Below are 21113 nucleotides of genomic sequence, written 5' to 3'. Positions count from 1 at the left end.
TGAATCCTCGGATGGGAGAGAAAGAGAGAGAGAGAGAGAGAGAGAGAGTGATCGTCCGCCTCATATAAAGGGCGCGAGATTGATAGCGAGGTCTTTTTAACGAGAAGCGAAGAGACGAACATTAATCAATAGTATACGCGCGCACCGGCACATTCGAAATAAATTCTAATCCGCTACCCGGAAGAGACGATTACCGGATCATTGTTCCGCTCGGCCATTCTTTTCGGGATGCTGCGGGCGGCTTTTTTCGCCTCCCGATAGCGCTGCTCGATCGCATTAGTCGCAATTAGCGCGGAATTTATTCCTCCAAAAGTTGCCGAACGGCTAATGCCGTTTGATTAATCGCTCTTTTTCAACCGTCTGAACGAATTGTTACAGAAATATTCGCTACCAAATGAAGAAACGATTAACTATTGTGTGCTATTATCTGGTATCTTATATTGAGGAATAATAAAAATTGTATATTCGTTCGAGATTAAATTATTGGAAAAATAATAATATCATATATCACATTCCTGCAATTATTTTGATTAATGTAATTATATTTTAAAAGTATTTATATTAAAAAAGTACTTATTTAATGGATAATTATTGCTATTATTTTTAATCCTCAATATTGTTTTTAACTTTCATTGTCAAATAAATAAAAATTAAATCCTCTTAAACAATTCGTTTTTAGGTATTTCGTGTGTGATTAAATCGACAGATTTTCTCAAAATTTAATTGAGTTACGATGCCAAAAATATATGCATAAAGTGAACTAATCGTATATGTACAGGTTAAACAGCGCATTGTATAACATCTCGAATATGTGTATAAGAGAAAAGTCTTTGGGGGAGATAACTACATTCAACTTACTTTTCTGATATCTCTGATGTCGTCTTGGATCAAAAATTTGTCCCCTTTTTCCAGTAATTCTTAGAAAACTTTGAAATTTCGTTTTACAACAGTATTCGAGTTGAGATACGTTGGTGAGATTATTTCTCTCTGATATTTGAGTGTTTTGCCAACAAAAAAAAATTATGCATTTTAAGTTTGTGGATTGGTACGATTGATTTTTAGTACACCATCGCGGCAGATGATGTCGCTCTTTTACAAGCAGCGAAAATAGAACGAGTGGGGTAAGGTAAGGTTATGTCTCGCTGTGTCAAACACCTGTTGTGTCAAAATTGTGAAGAAACATTCCGATACTCGAAAAAAGAACGTAATCTTCTTATAATCAATCATGGTAATTTTAATATAAATTTTAATTAATAAATCTATTTAAAATATTATAATTATTAAAATTTAATTTATATCTTAAAATTTTATTAAAAAATATTATCTGAAACTTTATCTACTTTCTTTATATCCTATACACATAATTGTCTTTGATATAATAAAGAGTTCCTTAATTTATAAATATATATATAATCTATATACTCTCGTATTCACTCAATATAATATTTATAATATTACAGGCACGTTACTTTAGAGAAGAAGATATAGATGGTATGTTGAAGATATCACAATATTATCATTGCATATTTTTTTGAACATCTTGCATAAATTGAATAAACATTAATATTAATTTCTTTTTATAGAGTTTCGGGAATGTTTCTACTTGTTTGCTCGAAATGGTCAGATTCGTACACTCGATGAGCTCACTATAATTATGAGATCTTTAGGGCTAAGCCCAACTATTGCAGAGTTAAACAAATATATGAAGGACAAAGGTAACAGTGTTTTTGTACTAATTATTTTTCTTTGCAAATAAAATATAAATAAATTTATCTACCTCAATTCCAGGTGGAAAAATGTCTTTTGCTGATTTCTTGGAAGTCATGCATCTTCAGACTTGTGCAGAGGATCTACCGAAAGAAGTGATTAAAGCTTTTCAAGCTGCGGATATCTCTCATAGTGGCACCATTCCGGCAAGGCAATTGGCACACATGCTGCTTCACTGGGGAGAACAATTGAGTAGCAAAGAAGGTATATAAATCATTGATTCAATTTTGTTTTTACTATTATTACTGTTATTGCTTCACATACCATTTTCTGTTATAGTGGAGCAAATCTTCCGCGAGGCCAATGTATCTTTAAATGGACATGTTAAGTACGAAGACTTTGTGAAAATAGCCTGTGCACCTGTACCGGATTATTATTAAATTGTTAAAAGACATATATATATATATATATATATACATATATTATATTATACATTTTATATTTTTACTATGATGAAAGATGAAAATGCATAAAAAGGAGAAAAATATTTTATACAGATACAATTTTTCACAAAAGTATGTAAAAAAATTTAATTTTTTTCATACTTTTGTGAAAAATTGTATGACTTAAAAATATGGTTGTGGGACTTCCATGGTTATTGGATATATATTGAATAAAAGCTTATTTCATTATTTATTCTTTTTGTTTTAATTAGATTTTCAACCCTGTTCAAGTATTTCTTAATTTTTAACGATACATTTATCGTACATTTAAATACCGAATTCTTTATCGATAAGGAACATTTATTCTAAATCTAAATATTAATATTTTATATTAACATTATACTTATATTTTTAATATACTAACATATTTTTATTAACTTATGGCATCGCTAAATTTATGTATTCTGTGACAAATTCGATGCATATATTTATAGTCTCTTCAGCTACTTTGAAATTATTTGTTCGATATCAAAAAGAAAGCAACAAAGGAGCAAAGACATTTAAATTATATTTTTGACATATAAATCCTTAAGTTTTCAAGAATTTCTTCCGAAAGAAAAAGAAGCAAATTTATTGCCACAGCAATAATGATTTTAATAATCATTTTTATTCTTTAAATTCATTCCCGGTTAAGAGATAAATATTTTATTTTTAAACTTATATATAATCTGTGCAAAAAATTATGAATTAAAAGAAACCGATAAAAATTGAAATAAGATTTGTCTCGAAATAATCTTTATCTAAGAATTCTAAGAGAATAATAAGAAATTAAACAATTGAGAGTCGATTTGTAATTATTAAAGTATATCAGAGTAATTTTCCACTTGTGTGGAATATAATTATATCGTAAGTAATGAAAGATATTTTTATATTTTTTTATAGTGCCAGTATTTCGCAAGACTAGAAGTTAAATTCCTATCAAATTTTCAAAAATTATTCAAAAATTATCATTCGTGGACACATATATCTCATCATAAAATAACGAGAAAAACATTCATTTATTCCTTATATAGCAACGAATCTACTAAACTGTTTAATTTCTTTTATGTATATGTGAAAAGAATAAAATTATTTTTTGAGTCCAGTAAGAAGACATTTGGCATCATTTAGTCAATTAATCAAATCGATAATCCAATCCGATAATTACCCGTCTTTTGCATCCTGAGTCGGAGGCGAGCCGCATAAAATCACCGCCGTGCTAACGATTGTCGTGAGAAAGAAAACGCACAATAGCGCGCGATCACTGACCAGAGCGACTTGTTTCCAATCTAACTCTGTCCTTTCTCGACGATCCTGCTCTACTAGGCGCCGCTCGTTCCTTTCAATGGTCGCGTGCACTCTTCCCAGGACCCGGGACCACTGTGCTTCAAGGTTGACTTCCTTTCCGAGATCTGCGCGATCATGCGATATAATTCATAAGACATTAATCGCGCGACACGAATCAGCTGATTAACGAAATTAGATTAAATCAAAGACTAGACGATGATTGATCGGACTATAATATTTCAAGAAAAGAATATTCTCAGCCAACAGTACAACAAAAATAGATTAGATTTTGATTGAAAATATACATTGGACATTCATTGAATACATATAAAAATAAACATCTTTTTCTAATCACGCAAAAATTAAATATTTTTAAAAATATGTACATATCACCTTGTGCGAAATATTTGTGATTTTTCATATTACAATAAATTTTACAAAAAAAATTGAAAAATTCGTATAACATTATGATTTAAAAGTAGCATATACTTTTTTTAAAAGAAATGACTGAAAAATGTATAATATAGAAAAGACAAATAAGAATAAATTAACTAACATTTTACACAAAATAAGAATAAATTAACTAACACATTTTTTTAAAGATAAATAATAGAAATACATGTTCGAAAATTAAATGTCGTATATAATAATGCATAATATTAAGGAAATTTATTATATGCGAGAATGAAAGAAATCAAGTAGCACACGTGCTATTGTCGTTAAACCATGACAAGAAGATAGAAATATATTGCAACTGTAAAATCAATTATTTATTTATTACATAAAACACTCACCTAGACTGGGACTGCTGCTATTACTATCATCCCTTCTCGATAAATACTTGGGAGATACGTGCTGTTCCGACAGTTCGGATTTGCAGTGCAGTGGACAATTGTTCTTTCTTCTCGAGAATTGTTCCGCCGGTTCCTGCTGATATAACAAATCTCTCTGTGATTTCAGATTGATGATCGCATCGTAACTTTTCTATAGAACCTAGTAATAGCGGGGGGACACGTTTATAGAAACTATATCAACATGAAACTTTCTCTCTGTAAAGTATAACATTTTTCACATATTCTCTTCGGCTTTTTATAGATTTTTTTTTATATTATCCTATAGAGAGATAGTTATATTTCTTTTAGTTCTCTTTACATAATGTGTTACATTAAAATATATCTCTTTACTTTTTTTGTAATTTATATATGTTGAAATAATCTCTGCTTTTTCTTTAATTCTGAGGTCGGTTCTGCTTAGGCTTTTTATTATTATTGACCGGAAACTGTACGATTCTCAGAATTATTATTTGGCCGATCGCTGAGAAACGCGCAGCGGAATATTGACTCAATTTTATTATATTCAAATGATTGAGAAACACCGGACGGCGATTTAGAAAATACCCCGCGTATTACAAAGAACAATATCCATGTGCATTACGTTATCCGTTTTACCGATCTATTCTCCTCTTGGAAATTCAGAAATACTATCCTGGCTAATTTGTCTAAGACCAACGATCTCACGATACTCGGTACTCGTATACCCCGCACACCACGATGATGCAAATTCAATGTCACGACCGCCAAACCGGATGCAAACGACACCAGACAAATGCTGACACCGTAATAAAGACCTGAAAACATATCGAGGGAGGCAAAAATATATATGTATGTATATATCAATAAAATAAATATTAATTTACTTTTTTTAAATGAGTTTCTAAAATGTACATAAATAATAATTTAATAATAAATAATAGTAGGGGAGTAAAATTGTATAAAAAATATTAAATTTTTAAATAATATTTTTACTTTACAAGAATATATAAAATATTGTATATATGGATATTGTAAAATACTATTGTATCTGTATTATTCAAAGTATGGTGTTTATAAAGATATTTTTATATAAATATATAATAATATATAATATATAATAAAAAAAATAACATAAGAATGCATATGTACGATGCAGATATATGTATAAGTATAAATCGAACGAAATGAGAATTTGAAATGAGATGTTTTTATCATTAGATATAAAAATATTCTCTGAATCTGAATATCATATTTTTTTTATAATTTCTCAAAGATATTATGTTCTCTCTTATTACATGCAAATCCTGGTACCTAATCATTAAACAAAAATCTGTTTCCATTTAATTAATAGAATATTGAACTGCTTTTATTCGATTTTCTCGTTATGTTTTGAACACGCTTCTTTTTCCTTTGAAGGCAACATTAGCAGAAATAAGACGGTGCTCGTTCTTGTACACGGTTAACCGCGTCTCAAGAAAATCCCAGGTGCATTTTTCCGCGAGTTTTTTAATGAGAAACGGGTAACGAGCAGCTATGACGCTCGAACGGAAATTGCAATCACATTCTGCGTTATATAAAATTTCCGAAAAAATTGGGTGATACTTTTATATCTCAAAGTTTTTAAAAATATATACATGTTTCTCAAAGAGAGAAGATATAAATTTAAAATAGTTTAACTAAACAGAATGATATTCATTAAATAAGATTGCGATAGATCGTAAAAGAGACAGGGGCAAAAGAAAAAGAAAGAGAGAGAGAGTATTCTGAAAATATCTTTGAAGTATAAAAATATGTATTTTAATTTGAATTAAAGATTTTTATGCTTGAAAACAATAGACCCAATACTCACTTATTAACGGCGTCTTCTCCGTAGGCGGCAAAGTTTCGCGAATAGTCATCAAGAAGACCGTCATGGAGAGAAGAGCCGAGATGCCGAGGGTGACTTTCTCCCCTGATTCGGAGGGCACGTAGAACACCAACAGGGCTGAAAAGCAAACAAAAGAGACGTTCACGAAAGTTTTGCTCTTGTCGCGGAATATTGAATCCGAGGTATTCCGCGAGATTTCGATCCAAACTCTCGTGACAAACTTGAGTGTAGTAGTAATCAACAGTAGAATGACATTAGAGCGGCAAAAAAAAAGGTAAGAGCAAAGACAATCTCGAATCACCTTTCTTTCAAGGCTTCGGTAAATTTAAATTTTCCAAGTTTTCTATCCCTTCTTTTGTTGTGCATATGCGCATATCTATTATACTTAAATTCTTTATTGATTTATATTATTAATTGTACGATTTTGTGTTTTTTTTTATAATGTCGATAAAATTGTTCGCAATTTCTATTTAAATTTTAATCTTGGAAAAAATATTCATGCAAAGGAAATAAATTTAAATGATATCCTCTTCTTATTGTTATTGTCATGTAGAGAAATTTACACAAACTATTAAGGAAACCACGCAGTGATTTTTCCGATAATGAAATTCACAATTGTCATTTTAAACTGTTCTGAACAATAACTGTCCATTTTATCATTGGAAAACCATTTGCCTGACAGTCTCGATTGCTCCACTCGGTCTTATATTCTGTTGTTTTAATATTTACATTTTAATTTTTTTATATCTTATCTCTTTATTTATGTGTTTTTAATTTTTAATTTTTATTTTTAATATAGAGGAGCCTTTAAATTCTTAATTTTTAATTTTCATAATATATAATTTTTTAATTTTTTTTTTTTTACAAAGAACTGTTTCCTTAGTTGATCGATAATTGCTCATCTACAAACTTAATTTCGATATCGGACGAATCCTTGACAAATTTCTTTCATTATCGATAAACAGCAGCAGGAATGCAATGAAATGCTTCGGTTCATGCCGTCGTTTCCTTAAAAGCGGTGACTTAATTCGTTTTCCCTCGTACAAATCCTAATGTGATTAAATCCAGTGGCCGATATTATTTTTCGAGCTATCATTAGCGAACAGAACTAATATTTCTTGCGTTGATCATTACTTTTACGCCTCTTGCTTCTACGAAAAATCTACAATATTTTACTAACACCAAATTATTACATTCAATTTATTGCATTTATAAATTTTAAATTAATTTTTTATTAAAATATTTGTTAATCATATATGTAATAATTACGAAAATATATATTTATTTTAATCTAAATAAATACTAAGGCCAATATAAACCATCAAGCATAAATGTTCGCTACATAATAAAAAATACATCCCTCGTATTATTTAACTGCTCTTCGCAGCGAATATTAATTTTAAAAACTTAAAAAATTGTTTATTTATAACGACAAATTTATTCGAGATCACTGATCACTAAAAAGAGAATTAGATGCGCGTTTAGCTACATAACAATAGTATAACATTTGCATAATAGACTTAGATTTTCATTCCGTTAATTATCAATCAAATTTTGATTGAAGAGGAGCCGAATAAAGAGATCAAAAATTAATTTCTAACTATTAATTAGAAAATATGAATAATACTACAAGAGATGTACAAACAAACTGCATAGCACAAATATTTTAACGGCTTGTACTTCTTCTTGCCATTTTTATTTAGATTTTCTTAAGAGGGAAAGAAAACCAATATTTTTACTTTTTTATCTTGTTTTCAAAAATATTTAATATTAAAATTTACGACGGGCTCTCTTGATATCACAAAGAAAATTCTTCAAATTTGTCAAGAAATTTTTTTCTATAATATTATTCCTAATATTATTATATAAGAAAGAATGTAACTTTATCAAGATTTCGATGTTTTCAAATATTCATATAAAAACAACAATCGTGCACTTTGCTTTCTTATCATCCCATAGATCTTAACACATAATTTGATCGCTCGCAGTTATTAATAAAAACCGTTCTTCCTAAAATTACGAAAACTATTATGCAAATTTATTAGATCCGCGTCTTACGCGTTCTCATAGAGGCAATCTTAATTTTCTTATGCAAGCAGGTCGTGCGGAGAGTGCGGAAAGATCGCAAGGGAAAATCTTTATCTAATCTTGTATATGACTTCTCATGCGCGGGCTTCTTCGTAGTCTTGAGGCTTATTTATGAAATTTACTTCGTAATAACTAACGATAAGAACTGTTATTTCTCTTTTTAATAAACGACCCAAGCGATGTTAGAGATTTACCTCGCGTTACCGGGTCATCGTTAATTCGCAATCCGTGAAAGTCCACTTAAAAAATTTAATTCGAGTTTTTTAAATATATTTTTCATGTATCTTCTTCTTAAAAAATATTTAAAAAAACAGCGTATTGATTAATTTGAATATGATAATCTTTATATTTCATAATCAAGTAACACATTTTAAAATAAAATCGCAGTGAGAAAATTTATAATGCAAATAGACATTGAAATGACGATTATTATTTTAATATACGAACGGCAAATTATCTGTTATATTTCGTGAGACGTTTTAGTCGTGTGTGCACATTTATGTACTCCACTTACCGACACCGTTGATTAGTATGCAGGGCAGGATCAGGTTGAAGACATAGAACATCGGACGTCGTCGTAAGCGAATCTCGTAAGTGATGTCGGGATACGGTTCTTGACAGCAGGAGTAGTACTTGACGTTTCTGCGAGCGGTGAAATCCACAAGATGGAACTCGCCGTTCGCTTGATAATTACTCACATCCCCCTGCTCGCTCTGTTTCTCCAACTCGAGCTGATGTCCGCAAAATTTTCAGTATGAGTTACGCTCGATCGCGCAAATCCGCCATCGTTGTCCGTAAAAGCTCGGCGAATTTTCGAATAATAAAAAGTCAACCGAGCACGGTTTATCGAACGTCGCGCCTTCATTAAACATGAAGACCAGTTTATATCGACTAAAAGTTAAATTGGCAATTGACAGGTCGAATATCTTTCTACTACAATCGAGATCTTTTTGTGCATCGTGTAACAGCTCTATTATCGAGAGCTGTTTATACATTTTATTAATAAATCCAGACCTATATTATTTTATTTTGCGGTGACATTGTATCAATATAAAGAGACTAAAGGATAAATCGAATTTTAAATTAAAATAGAATATAAATTTTTATATAAGTAAATATCATGCCTTACTAATCATTCGCTCTTGATTGAGTTTTAATATTTATTTTTGTTTGTTTTTCTTTTTTAATTTTCTTTTTAATGTTACAAACGATTTTTTATAGCAAAAATTATTATTTGAAAAAAATACTCGTTTTAATTTATTATTACGGAGAAATCCCTGCAATAGTTTTATTTAGAAAATTAACAATTGATATTAAAAACATTTTATTACAAGAAATGATTATTCCCTAGGACAAGCATTTCAAATCGCGATAACGTTCTCGACTTTTATGCGACGAAGAAAAACGGTACCGACGTTACGCAAAGTGTATTCAATGCGGAGAGATAGAAAATGGGAAAACTCTGTGAAAGATAGGCAGAGAGTTCGGCGCGGAAGTGAACGGAACGGCTCTCGTATTGAATTTTTCTCGCGATGCTGGGATTAAGCTCTTCGATCTGCCCAAACCATTTTCACGACTTGGCGGGCCCGCGTTTTCGATTCCGCAGCTGTGTTAAGCGTCCCCAAACTTTCAAAGCCGAAGCTTCGCTTCGCGAACAATAATTTCTTTTTTTCTTTTATTTACGCATCGCAAGTATTGCCGTTACACACTGCGTCACAATTCTTTTATCTGTATATCTTTGTAATACCAAAAAAAAATATTTGCTATGTTGAAACATAGAGAGACATAGAATTGTCCGCGATATATCCTTCCAACAATATTTTTAAAAAATTTTAAGACATATCTAAATATAATATTTAATCTAAGTATTTGTATCTCTAATTCTTTTTTAATGCTCTGATTTATAAAGATTTTCTATTTTACGTGAACTATATTTTCGTACACCGGTACTTCAGTCTTTGAATAATCAATACGCAGTCTTTGATTTTTATCATAAAATATACCGCGATTTTTTAAATGAAGATGAATATAATACGAAGAATTATAACTGACCGAACTCTGAATTTAATTTGATTTAAAAAGAAATCTGCAAGATGAACAGTCGCGCTAGCTGATAATCACCAGCAAGAAAAATTTTACGTCGCAGTTTTAAATACTTTCAAAGTTCTACAATTATAAGAATCGATGAAAGAAGTGACTAAATGAAAAATATAATTGAGATTGTTATCTATAATGCGACAAAATACTTTCTTATTTAAAATGTATCTCGAAACGATAACTCTCTAGGGAAAATTTAATATTGATAATGAAGACGCATTTATGCACCGATGCAAATTTTATATTTACATCATTGAATAATTTGTCTCGACGGAATATTAGAAACTCCACATTTAAAAAAAAAGAAATTTGTTAGGGAGCGCAGTGACCTATTCTAAAATCAGATATTCAATTATGTAAATGTGAAACTTTAACCATTTGCATTCGCGCGGATGAAAATCCAGATGTGCAACGTAAAATATAGAATGTGGAATACGAATGTGATATATGAAACTTACTTGATATCCGTCGTACGTCCAAGAGGCCCATTTCAGAGCACATCGTTGTTCATCAAAGGGAAAGAATTCTACGTTTATGTCGCAACTGCTGCGGAAGATGCCGTGGCTTAACCAGACAACTTCGCCTGTATGACTGACGATCACGTTTGTATTGATGACCGCTGAACTATATTGTGGATCCGCACTGTAACATTGAAAACGCAACAAAATATAAATTACCTATTTTTTTATTTTTCTTACTTTTTCATTTTTCTTCTTAATTTTTATATTTAATCAACTGTAGAAAATATATCTTTTTAAAATTATTTAAACTTTCCTTTGAATTATCTTTTCAATTCGGAATCAGCTTTAACCCTTACTGTTTTTCTGTCATGTAAAGTATGCTATGCAAAGTATTCCATAAGGGAATCGGGAAAAGTTTCAAAAGAATAGCAGAATTACATAGAAATCTCAAGAGAACATAAATCATTGGCTCCAGTTTGAATAAATTTCTTAAAATCTTTTAGAGTCACAATATGTATGAATACATATAAACTTGTTCTTGTTGAAATATATTTTTGAATATCAGTATTTTTTAAATTCACGAAGTTCGTTCTATTTATGCGAAATAATTGCTTACTTGTTGTATAAAATTGTGTCAGGTCGCCAAACACGATTATAAGGAACACGGATTACTTCAATTCCAGCAAATTCCGAGGCATTCCATTTTAAATGATGGTCGGTCCAAATTTGCGTAACCCAACAATTGGTTGTAAGTATCTGATTCTTTTCATCCTGCAATAAAATCATAACACAAATCGCAACTTGTAAACAAACGTAAAAAAATGATTTTTATACAAATGTTTAGAAATTACTGTTATTTTGACATTTATAATAATAATCATTTCCTTCACAATGTTTGGACTCGAATATACATATATATCTAGCATCACACTTTTAGTTTATTTTTTGTTAGATTGAATTTAATTTGACAATTAATGAATAGCATAATACACGAATAATACATGAATCAAGTAATCAAATAAGTAAATAAAATAATAGAATCAAGTAATTTCAAATAAAGAAAAGTCGATACACATATACACATCAATAATATATGTATCAATTTACGAGTAATTAATTTGAAAAACTTAATGAATAAAATATTTCTAAATTTATTTTGCATTACATACATGTTTACATAATTACATAAATGTATTTCCATCGAAACTTTTGAAATTTGGCATTTTTTCCAAAATATCTGTTTTGTCATTGAAAAGACAAACCGTAGAGAAAATAATACAAGTTGAAATGTAGAACAAGAGATACGCGAAATATAAAAATGAAAGAGATTATTTTGTAGCTAACTAAATATTATCAGTAATAAAAATGTAGATAATCGTAAAATATATAATATAAAACTTTAAAATATAAAAAAATATTGTATATATCAAAATATCAGCATATTATATATTAAAATATGATATAAAGTATTACTGATCAATTTTATTATTGCTAATATACAATTTAACTACAAAATCAATCAATCGCAAGTAATTTACCATAAAATATTTAATTTGTGACGCTTCGAAGAATTACTATGTTACTGAAGGAAAACGGTTGAAATTGATCTGTTTGATTAATTGAAACTCGTATATTTCAGAGAAACGAATTGTCGACATGGTCAGCAAACGCGACCGATGATATATCTTTCTTTCTATTTATAGAAAAAAATCAACAATCTTTTATAAAATCCAGGACAATTACACAGTTCACATTACATAGTAATTCTATTTTTGCAATTATTTTAATTCAACACATTTATTTCTTTTATAGATCTATAAAAAATAATATAAAATTTAGAAATATTATTAACATTTCATAAAAATATATATATATATATATATATAGCAAATAAAATAATTAATAATAAATTCAGAAAATCTCTTAAATATATAACAACTGAGAATAAATAAGATAATAAGTAAAATGATTGTATAAGAAAAATCGGTAAAAAATCAAATTATCTAAATAATATATACTATTTTTCAACATAATTTTTTTTATATAAATTAAATGGCTAATCTAAACTTTTATATTTATCAGTAAAATTCTAAAAAAACAACACACTTTAATTTGTTTAATAAGAACGTTATCCAAAACATATCGTTCTGCTAAAAAACCATAAATATTACTTTTTTGCCATGAAAGCTAACAACATAAGAAACTTAATTAAAGTACATGCAATAATTTCGCGGTATTTAATTGACTCCTGTAATTGTGTGAAATCTGGAACACGATGAATTTCGCGTTATCTCCGTGGAGATTAACGCATGCGATGCTGCATCCGATCGATGCAGAAGTTCAATTAGATCTCACGTTATATTTATATATACGGAACATAAATATTCAAAATTCATCAAGGCTCGCATTCTTTTTTCATATCCTTATTTCGTTCTCATCTGTTTCCAAACTTTTAAAGAATCACTCACATCTGACATCTCAAAATAATTCGATTAACAAAATAACAAATTGTAATAAATTAAAATCTAAATGATATTTTTAAATCGTCTACTTTTTTAAATAATTTTGCTTTGATAAATAAAACTATACGTGAAAACTAATAATATATGAAGTAATTCTTTTCTATCAAAGGAGAGAACTACTTTCACTAATGCTCGATAGCTTCGTGTATTTTGAACCAAACAGCAGATGGAAAATCAACGGAATTGTGTGATCAGTAGCATATGATATAACGATGATGCTATTGTTGTGAAGCTATGTCTAATATTTCAATTGAAGTTAGGTATGTCGAGAATTTAAGCGGTATTCGTAGTCGATTATTATTTGACAAATAACCAAGATTTCACGAATCTAAAATTTTCAATACAAGAATTGATAGTCTCCGAATAATACATATATAATAATGAATAATAATGAAATATATATATATATATATATATATATATATAAAATAATAATAAAATAGAAAGAGAGAGTGAGAGAAAGAGAGACAGAAAGAAGATGCAAGATTATAAATGCTAATTATTAGTTAAATAGAGATTTCTTAAACAGAAAATTGTCAAAGAGAAATCTATAAATACTGATCTTGAATTAATAACGCTCTCTTAATCACAGATTGAAAATAATGCTCAACTACTTCCATAAACAGTATCCTAGAAAGTTTTTGATGGATTTGAAGATTGACTCAATGTGAATCGGAAAAAACGAAAAGGTATTAAAGGAAAAGGAGATCGTAACGTGTTATGTTATCATTGATGTTATTAAACGAAATGAAACGAAAAGATGAGATAACGACAAGTCGAATGATTGAGTGTATTACGCGATAGATATAACGAACTCTCGTTAGATGGTCCCAGGCTCCCTGGGGTGACCGGTTGGTTATTCTACGCGAAAGGTTGCTCTCGTTATACCGCCATACACGAAATAAATGTTCAGAAATTTTCCCACCGCGCGCCTTACCTATTCTCACGCCAATTTATCTCGCCTCTCGCCGATTACCATTCGGAATCCCTTCGCGGTCGCAGTGTTTCTATTTTCATTCAATTTTTCTCTATTTTATCTCATTGTGTTTTGAGGCTAATCTAAACGAAAATTCTTTCGAGATAATATATGTGGATCAGCAGATAAAGATACAAAAAAATTATATGTATATGTATATTTACATATGCTTTGGATTTATTTAATTTATATTCCTACTTTTTATTTTTGTGAATATGTACAGAAAATTGGCAAAATGTTAAAAGTTATTTATACATTAAAAAATTACATTTATTAGAGTTACTTGACAAAGAATACCAATTTGAATCAAAATTATTTAAATTATTAAGTATGCACAAATTAATTTTTTATCGCAAATTTAATTTTAATTTTCTTTATGCATTAACAATTATCTATGACAAATATATTCAATAAATTAATGGCCAATATGTTAAAAAATAACCATATATATTAAAAAAGATAATCGATAATTTGATTATATCAATTTTAAACGTTCTTAAGTAATATTGCTGTTTATTTCTTATAGACAACGATAAATATGAATGTTTTTTATTTCTATTGTTTGGTATTTTTTACTGTCACGAGCAGAAATTTATTTGATTAAGAATTAGATTTACTGAAAATTCTGTTCGAATTCAAACGCGCTGGTAAAAGTCTATAGACACAAACGCGTATATTGTTAAAAACAGAATAATCACATTTTCATATTTTCTCTATCTCTGGTAGTTATTTTATTTTTTATTTTATTATTTCCATCCCAAGCTGCTCTCTTTTCGATTAATACATTACTCTTATTACGTTTATATGGGTATATTTACTCATGTATTTATTTTTATGTTAATAAAAGTATATCTTCGCGAAATTCCGTGAATGTGCATATAAATAAAGATGGAAAAATGAAAGAATATGAAAACATTTTTGAAGAAATCTACGTGATTCAGCCTCGTTTTTAAAGGAATTTCACTAACATTCTATTTCTTTATAATATAATACATTTTTTATCCCCCGAACTTTAAGGATTTCAAAAGTGTGTCGACATTTCCGCTGATGTTCCTATTTTACATAATCATTGATATTTCGTTATAACACGTGTATACGCGTGTTCTATAGGAGAAAAAAAGATATGACATTCAATTTATTTCTAATTCTATACAAATTCACCAATGTTCTTAAAAGCATTTCAATTCATAAAGATGGATATTTATATGGATATTTATAAATATCTATTTATATATAATATTTATTACGCGCGTGTCTCTAGGAATATCTACATGATTAATAATTTATATATATAAATTCTTTCTTTATCTTTTTTAAATAAAAGAAATTTTCTCTTTTCTCTAATCAAATTAATATTATATTAATCGCTACTGTTATATTATCAAAATTTTTTTTAAAACAAAGGCCCTTCAAAAGTAGAATTATCCTTAATGTAAAATATGAATACATTAAACATTGTTCTGAACAAGAAGATATGCTAAGAGAATGCTTAAAAACGGCCCTTCAGAAGGACCAGTCGCATTCTCTTATGCCATATATCGACCTTTAAAATTGTTTGCGCTCGAATACTCACAACATCGATAATGTGATGAAGGGATAGCCCAAAGATCACGGCCAAGGGCTGGGACGAATTTTTAGCTGGTCGTACGCCGGCGTCATATCCGTCCAACAGATGCTTCGTCAGTCTGTATTCGTTCTCATCACAAACACCTAAACATATGCAAAATGCAATCAATTTTCTAAAATAACTATTTTATTTATTTATTTATTTATTCTTGAAGACATATAGATATGTTCAATTTAATTTTCAAATTTCTTCACATTGAGAAAAAATTCATTTTGATCGTGAATTGACAAAGAAATATACATCAGTAAAATTAACATAATAGTTTAGTATTCTACATTTAAAATTGAGATAGAATATATTAAATATATGATTTATTTAAACAGATCTTCCTAAAATATGTATTATAGATTCATATATTTTTTTAAATAGTATTGAAATAGTAATAACATCTTTTTTTTCATTTTAATAGGAAAAAAGTTATTTCGAATTAGAAAATTAAAAAAACTTTATATGTTTAGCTATAATATAGTTCCTTTATGTCCAATTTAACATTGATTATTCTAGTCAAGATATATTACTCATGAATATTAAAATAATACGTCCTTGAATCTATTCGGCTAAAAAAGCTTGAATATCTCACTTTCAAGGTTTCAATATTCGTTGTTTTCGTAAGTGAACACTATTGATAACTTAAAAAGAAACAATTTTACAATATATTATAAATAAATCATATAATCTCGATAGTACAAATAAAATTTATAAATAAATTGAATTTCAGATCAATTTAGCAAAGCATAAATATATTATAAATAATTTTACGATAAAGTATGAACATAATATTATATATTAATACAATTATTAATCATTTTAAATTGATAGAATCGCAGGTGCGCGATCGCAATCAATAAAAATTTAATGCAAATATATGTCACGTAAAAAATAAAGCATCTGTGTAAAAAATCTTATCATCGCCCTAATACAAGTGATATCGAATGAAAAAGTAAAACATGATGAAAATCAAAATAGAGGACGATGCAAGATCGAACAAGCAAGATCCTGAGAATCAGTCTCACAAAAGCGATCTCAAAGATTCTTTTCGCCGGACTCTTCTCTCTGATTACCGCTCTCTGATCCGTTTCGTTAGGTGGATCCGTTTCGTTCGTCCATTATAGATCGACTACATGATCAGTAACGTCAGTCTACCCTTATTGAAACGACTATTGTGCTGTGAAGCGTGGTGAAACCTGTCAGAGGACGGAGCTAATCTCAGCTTGGTCCCATCTTCTCTCGACAACGTAAGTGCAGACGAAGATTCTGCGAGAAAGATAAGTGATACTCGTCGCGTAAATACCGATCGTAATTAGGAAAGTGAGTTCTTATGACCCTATCGAATCCTATAAAAGCTGTACCTTCAAACAATGACTCTTCAAAGGAACTATTGTCAAAGTGAAATCGTTGGCAGTTTTATTGATATATAAAATGTCTCTAAAATTAATAATTATTTTTATTTTTATATCGTTGATTTTTCATAATAAATTCTTTTATCCAGTTAAGATTTGATTTTTCCTCAACAAAAATATTAATGCATCTATATATAATTTTCAACTCTTAATTATAATTATATATTCTCCTTCAACACACAATTATTAATTAATAATTTAAATCAATTATCAAAATATAAAACAAAGTATTTTGTTATATATATATAATTTATTATTTGCAACATTTAATATATCTGATCTCATTCTTTTTTTCCTCAAATTCTGAAAGTAAAGCACAATATTTTCAATTGCACATAGCTGCGAAGCTATTTTTAATAATATAAAATAATTTTTTACACGAACACACACTTAAATATTTTGGAAGATAGCATCTATAATATAAAAAAAAATATATTATATTGATTCTAATTTTAATTTTATTTAATTAATTTTATATTTATTAATATAATTTCATTATGTTCTCATTTTTACTATTCTTATATTCTTAATTCAAACATTTTTTTATAGTTTCTCGTGTAAGGAGTTTCCCAAGAGAAAAGTCCCCGAAATATTCTCGCAGATCGGGAAATGGGTCGACTGTCACCGCCACCGAGAAGTAAATCGAAAAATCTCACGGATTTATAATGAGATCGCATGTCGGATGTCGATACTCTATATGAGCTTACGGAATATCTCGCGGGAACCCAGATGACTGATGTCAAATTTCTTCGGGGAGAATGATTCACTATGCGAAGACAGCCATCCCTTATCTCAAAGATTACTCTCCAAGATATTTGATTATTCATATATTTTGAGCAAGAGTAAAAGTTAAATGGAAGATCGCAAAACAATAATTGACGAGACCAGATATAATTAAATATAGTTAAATTATTCTTAAAAAAAAAATATATATATCAAAAATATTAATTTTTCTATAAAACTTTACATTAAAATCGTTGTAAATAATTATATTATAAATAATAATGTCAATACAATAAAATACATTATACAATATCAATATTACAATGAAAAGTTGAATATTAATTTTATTTTTCTCTCTTTGATTTACTAGAAAGTTTTAGCGTTTTATAGAAATATTAATCTTTTAACACACACAGCCAACCATGTAACATTCTATTAACGGATAGACTTCGTAAATGACGAGGAAATAATCGCCAGTATTCGGCAAAATCCCCCCAAACTCTAACACGTAAACCGATTACTAAATGCATGCGCGGGTCCGATTCCACGAATATGCAAATTTCGTCGATGTCCCGATCACGGAATTTGATGGCATGGAGAAGGCGTTGAATGGCCCCTTGACGCGATTGATTCGCAAACGTTTACACTGCTAGCTGCGACGCAAACATAGCATAACGAAGTCCGGTTAAGACTATATAAGAGCTACATTGTAGGGTAAGTAAAGTTTCTATTGCGAGAATCCTTTTTTTTTGAGTTGTCAATTTTTTCGATAATTTAACTCTTTCATCTCTCAACCAAAACTCTATTATCTATTACAAAATAAATTATTTTACAAATATTACTAAATATATAATTATTATATTAAATATCATTAATTTAATCAAAAAATAATTTTTTTAATAATTTTAAAACAATGTAGATGATCGATATCGCGATCTAGATTGGAAAAAATTAAAAAAAAGAATAAAAATATTTACAAAAGAGAAATAACGCGATTTCAATCGGAAAGCAACATTATTGAACAATTGGAAACTGCGGTCAGCATCAAAAGTTCTGTGAGTTTTTCTTTTTTATGTTATGTATCTCTCTCAATTTATACCTAAAAGTAAACTCATAAAATTTTATTTGAACATATTCATATGCCTGTGCTTTCGCACTCGATTGTCTCATTACTTTAAATAGAATTATCTATCGAAATGTGATAAATTTAAATTTTGTACAATCGAAGAGTTTTGTGACAAATATTCATTCATCATTTATTAAATTAACTTGGTTATTTTTTCAAGGATTTTATAGGAAAATCTTGTGATAATTTATTAATACGCGCGAAGATAAATATATATATATATATATATATATATATATATATATATATATATACTGTGCATATCGTGGCATTATTATAACAAATCTTTGAAAATTTCAAGGTTGAGAGAAATTGGAAAAATCACTAACTGTCCACATTAGTTTATCAAGGACACTTCTAAAAATGGCTCACAATTCAATGACGTTTCGGCCTTTGGAATTTGATCGCGTCACTAATTTACATCTCAGACGTCTTTGATATCAGTGGTTGTGTAGTTGTGACAGACAAAAGCTATGACGAGCTTTGACGCATGACAATATCTAAACAGTTTCTAATGTGCTGTATCTTGGTACCGCGAGAACCTTGGAACTTTATTAATGGCCTACATCTTTCTCAGCTTCCGAGATTATTGAACATTTATAGGAAAAAAGAGCAAGTATTATAATTAACTTTCAGAAGATATATCTCAAAGATGGCAGCCATGTATCAATGGTCCAATTTTTTAAACATTATAATCTTCCTTTATTGTATTTTTATCACAAATTAATAAAATTTCTACTGTTAAATAGAGAGCTTAGTTTTTAAACAAAAAAATATGTTATAGCATAAATTTATTAGAAAATAACTTTGGAATTAAATTTTTCAAATTTATTTCTTATAAATGCTTTATATAATTTTCTCAATATATAATTATTTTAATTGGATCAAATATAAAAAATACAAAATATTGTACAAATTTTATAATTAAGTTTTTATCTAAGCTTTAAAAATAAATATATATTTTAACGAAGATTTTAAATCTTTTTGCAATGTATATACATATTCTTAGTGAAAATTTATCATATTTAATTTAAAAAATTGTTTACGTAAAAGTAAACTCAAACTATGAAATTAATTGAAGAATAAGATTTTATTGTCTATTAAAACACTCTAATTGTCGCATAAACTTTTTCATTTTTTCATTATAAAAATCTTCAATTCAAAATCCTAATTCAAAAATATCAATATATCGATATATTGAAACATAACCGCCACAAAGGAAAGAGGAAGAACATAGAAACAAAAATTTCGCAGTATGAATTTGCTGCTATCCTATATATATAGTTACACACGTCGATAAATTTAAATGCAATACTCCGAAAGTGATGGAATGCTCACCATCTCCGAAGGCGATGATCAAAAGGAGACCGTATCGAAGAAACAGGACGAGAGACGGCGACATGGAATTGAGAAGGCCTGCTTAACCGCGTGATCGCCTACGTACGACTGGTACACAGCAGCGGTTTTCAACCACCGTGCAATTTTACCCCTGAATCCCGCGCTACCCCTACCCAAAGGCCGCTTCGCTTTCCGAAGGAAATTCGCGCAGGCGTTCGTCGAAACAATGCGGATGTACAAAATAAACGGCCGCCGAAATGCCGAACGCGAAATTTTTCCTCGCGTTTTTTCCCCATTAGAGTAAATTTCATCTTTCCTTCGATGGAAAACACGAAATAATCATATCAATGCGATGCTACTATCTTTCGGAAAAATATTATACACGAATTATACATGATTTTTGAAATGGCGACTAGAAAAGATAAATCTTGGAACAAACATTTTTTAACATATAATTTGTTCTCGATGATCTAGTTTCATCGATCATAAATATAGAAGGCGCACACGATAAAAATAATATCGACATTTTTCAGAAAACTATATGAATATATAATTATACTTACTTGATTTTTGCGAGTCGACTGGAAGAGTACGTTAATC

The 21113-nt window shown here is 29.0% G+C and overlaps 3 protein-coding genes across 8 annotated transcripts in view; 1 reads left to right on the top strand and 2 right to left on the bottom strand.

Annotated features, from left to right (window-relative positions):
- The window catches only part of LOC145934657 (disintegrin and metalloproteinase domain-containing protein 10), a 64914-nt gene extending 63010 nt beyond the window's left edge, over positions 1–1904 (bottom strand). The window contains exon 1 of one of the 3 annotated variants that reach the window (XM_083035269.1): positions 1778–1904. The gene's annotated coding sequence lies outside the window, so the exon portion shown is untranslated. Of the gene's footprint in view, positions 1–858; positions 981–1777 lie in introns of those variants that run through there. The other 2 variants (XM_083035288.1, XM_083035278.1) reach the window with 2 other exon arrangements.
- LOC145934670 (calmodulin-like protein 4) lies at positions 1075–2403 on the top strand. Its single transcript, XM_083035298.1, has 5 exons — positions 1075–1228; positions 1461–1491; positions 1584–1715; positions 1789–1971; positions 2047–2403. The coding sequence occupies exons 1-5, from the start codon at positions 1226–1228 to the stop codon at positions 2145–2147; spliced, it is 450 nt and encodes a 149-aa protein (XP_082891424.1). The 5' UTR covers positions 1075–1225; the 3' UTR covers positions 2148–2403.
- A 33-nt stretch (positions 2404–2436) lies between these two features.
- LOC145934603 (neuronal acetylcholine receptor subunit alpha-7) lies at positions 2437–20632 on the bottom strand. 4 transcript variants are annotated; one of them, XM_083035188.1, is made up of 9 exons: positions 20514–20632; positions 15873–16009; positions 11418–11572; positions 10799–10982; positions 8758–8974; positions 6138–6272; positions 4925–5103; positions 4271–4406; positions 2437–3601 (listed from the first exon to the last, which is right to left on the bottom strand). In XM_083035188.1, the coding sequence occupies exons 1-9, from the start codon at positions 20575–20577 to the stop codon at positions 3354–3356; spliced, it is 1455 nt and encodes a 484-aa protein (XP_082891314.1). In that variant the 5' UTR covers positions 20578–20632; the 3' UTR covers positions 2437–3353. The 4 variants fall into 4 exon arrangements, with proteins under 4 accessions (XP_082891314.1, XP_082891315.1, XP_082891319.1 ...); XM_083035189.1 differs by having other exon boundaries at positions 4271–4403; XM_083035193.1 differs by having other exon boundaries at positions 3462–3601; positions 4911–5103.
- Between the last annotated feature and the right edge of the window lie 481 nt (positions 20633–21113).

Source organism: Prenolepis imparis, unplaced genomic scaffold (assembly GCF_030444845.1).
Source record: "Prenolepis imparis isolate NDT839.2.m4 unplaced genomic scaffold, iyPreImpa1.0 SCAF_1, whole genome shotgun sequence".
NCBI classification, from domain to species: domain Eukaryota; kingdom Metazoa; phylum Arthropoda; class Insecta; order Hymenoptera; family Formicidae; genus Prenolepis; species Prenolepis imparis.
The sequence above is the reverse complement of the archived record's forward strand: the minus strand, read 5'-3'. Positions and strand labels throughout refer to the sequence as shown.

Bases quoted from the DNA above. Each gene is read 5' to 3' on its own strand.
- LOC145934670 (XM_083035298.1), top strand. The intron at 1,716-1,788 runs GTAACAGTGTTT...CCTCAATTCCAG, and splicing joins CAAATATATGAAGGACAAAG to GTGGAAAAATGTCTTTTGCT. The intron at 1,972-2,046 runs GTATATAAATCA...TTTCTGTTATAG, and splicing joins ACAATTGAGTAGCAAAGAAG to TGGAGCAAATCTTCCGCGAG.
- LOC145934603 (XM_083035188.1), bottom strand. From the start codon at position 20,577: ATGTCGCCGTCTCTCGTCCTGTTTCTTCGATACGGTCTCCTTTTGATC. The intron at 6,273-8,757 runs GTAAGTGGAGTA...TTTGCTTTTCAG, and splicing joins CATACTAATCAACGGTGTCG to CCCTGTTGGTGTTCTACGTG. The intron at 5,104-6,137 runs GTGAGTATTGGG...ATATGTTTTCAG, and splicing joins GGAGAAGACGCCGTTAATAA to GTCTTTATTACGGTGTCAGC.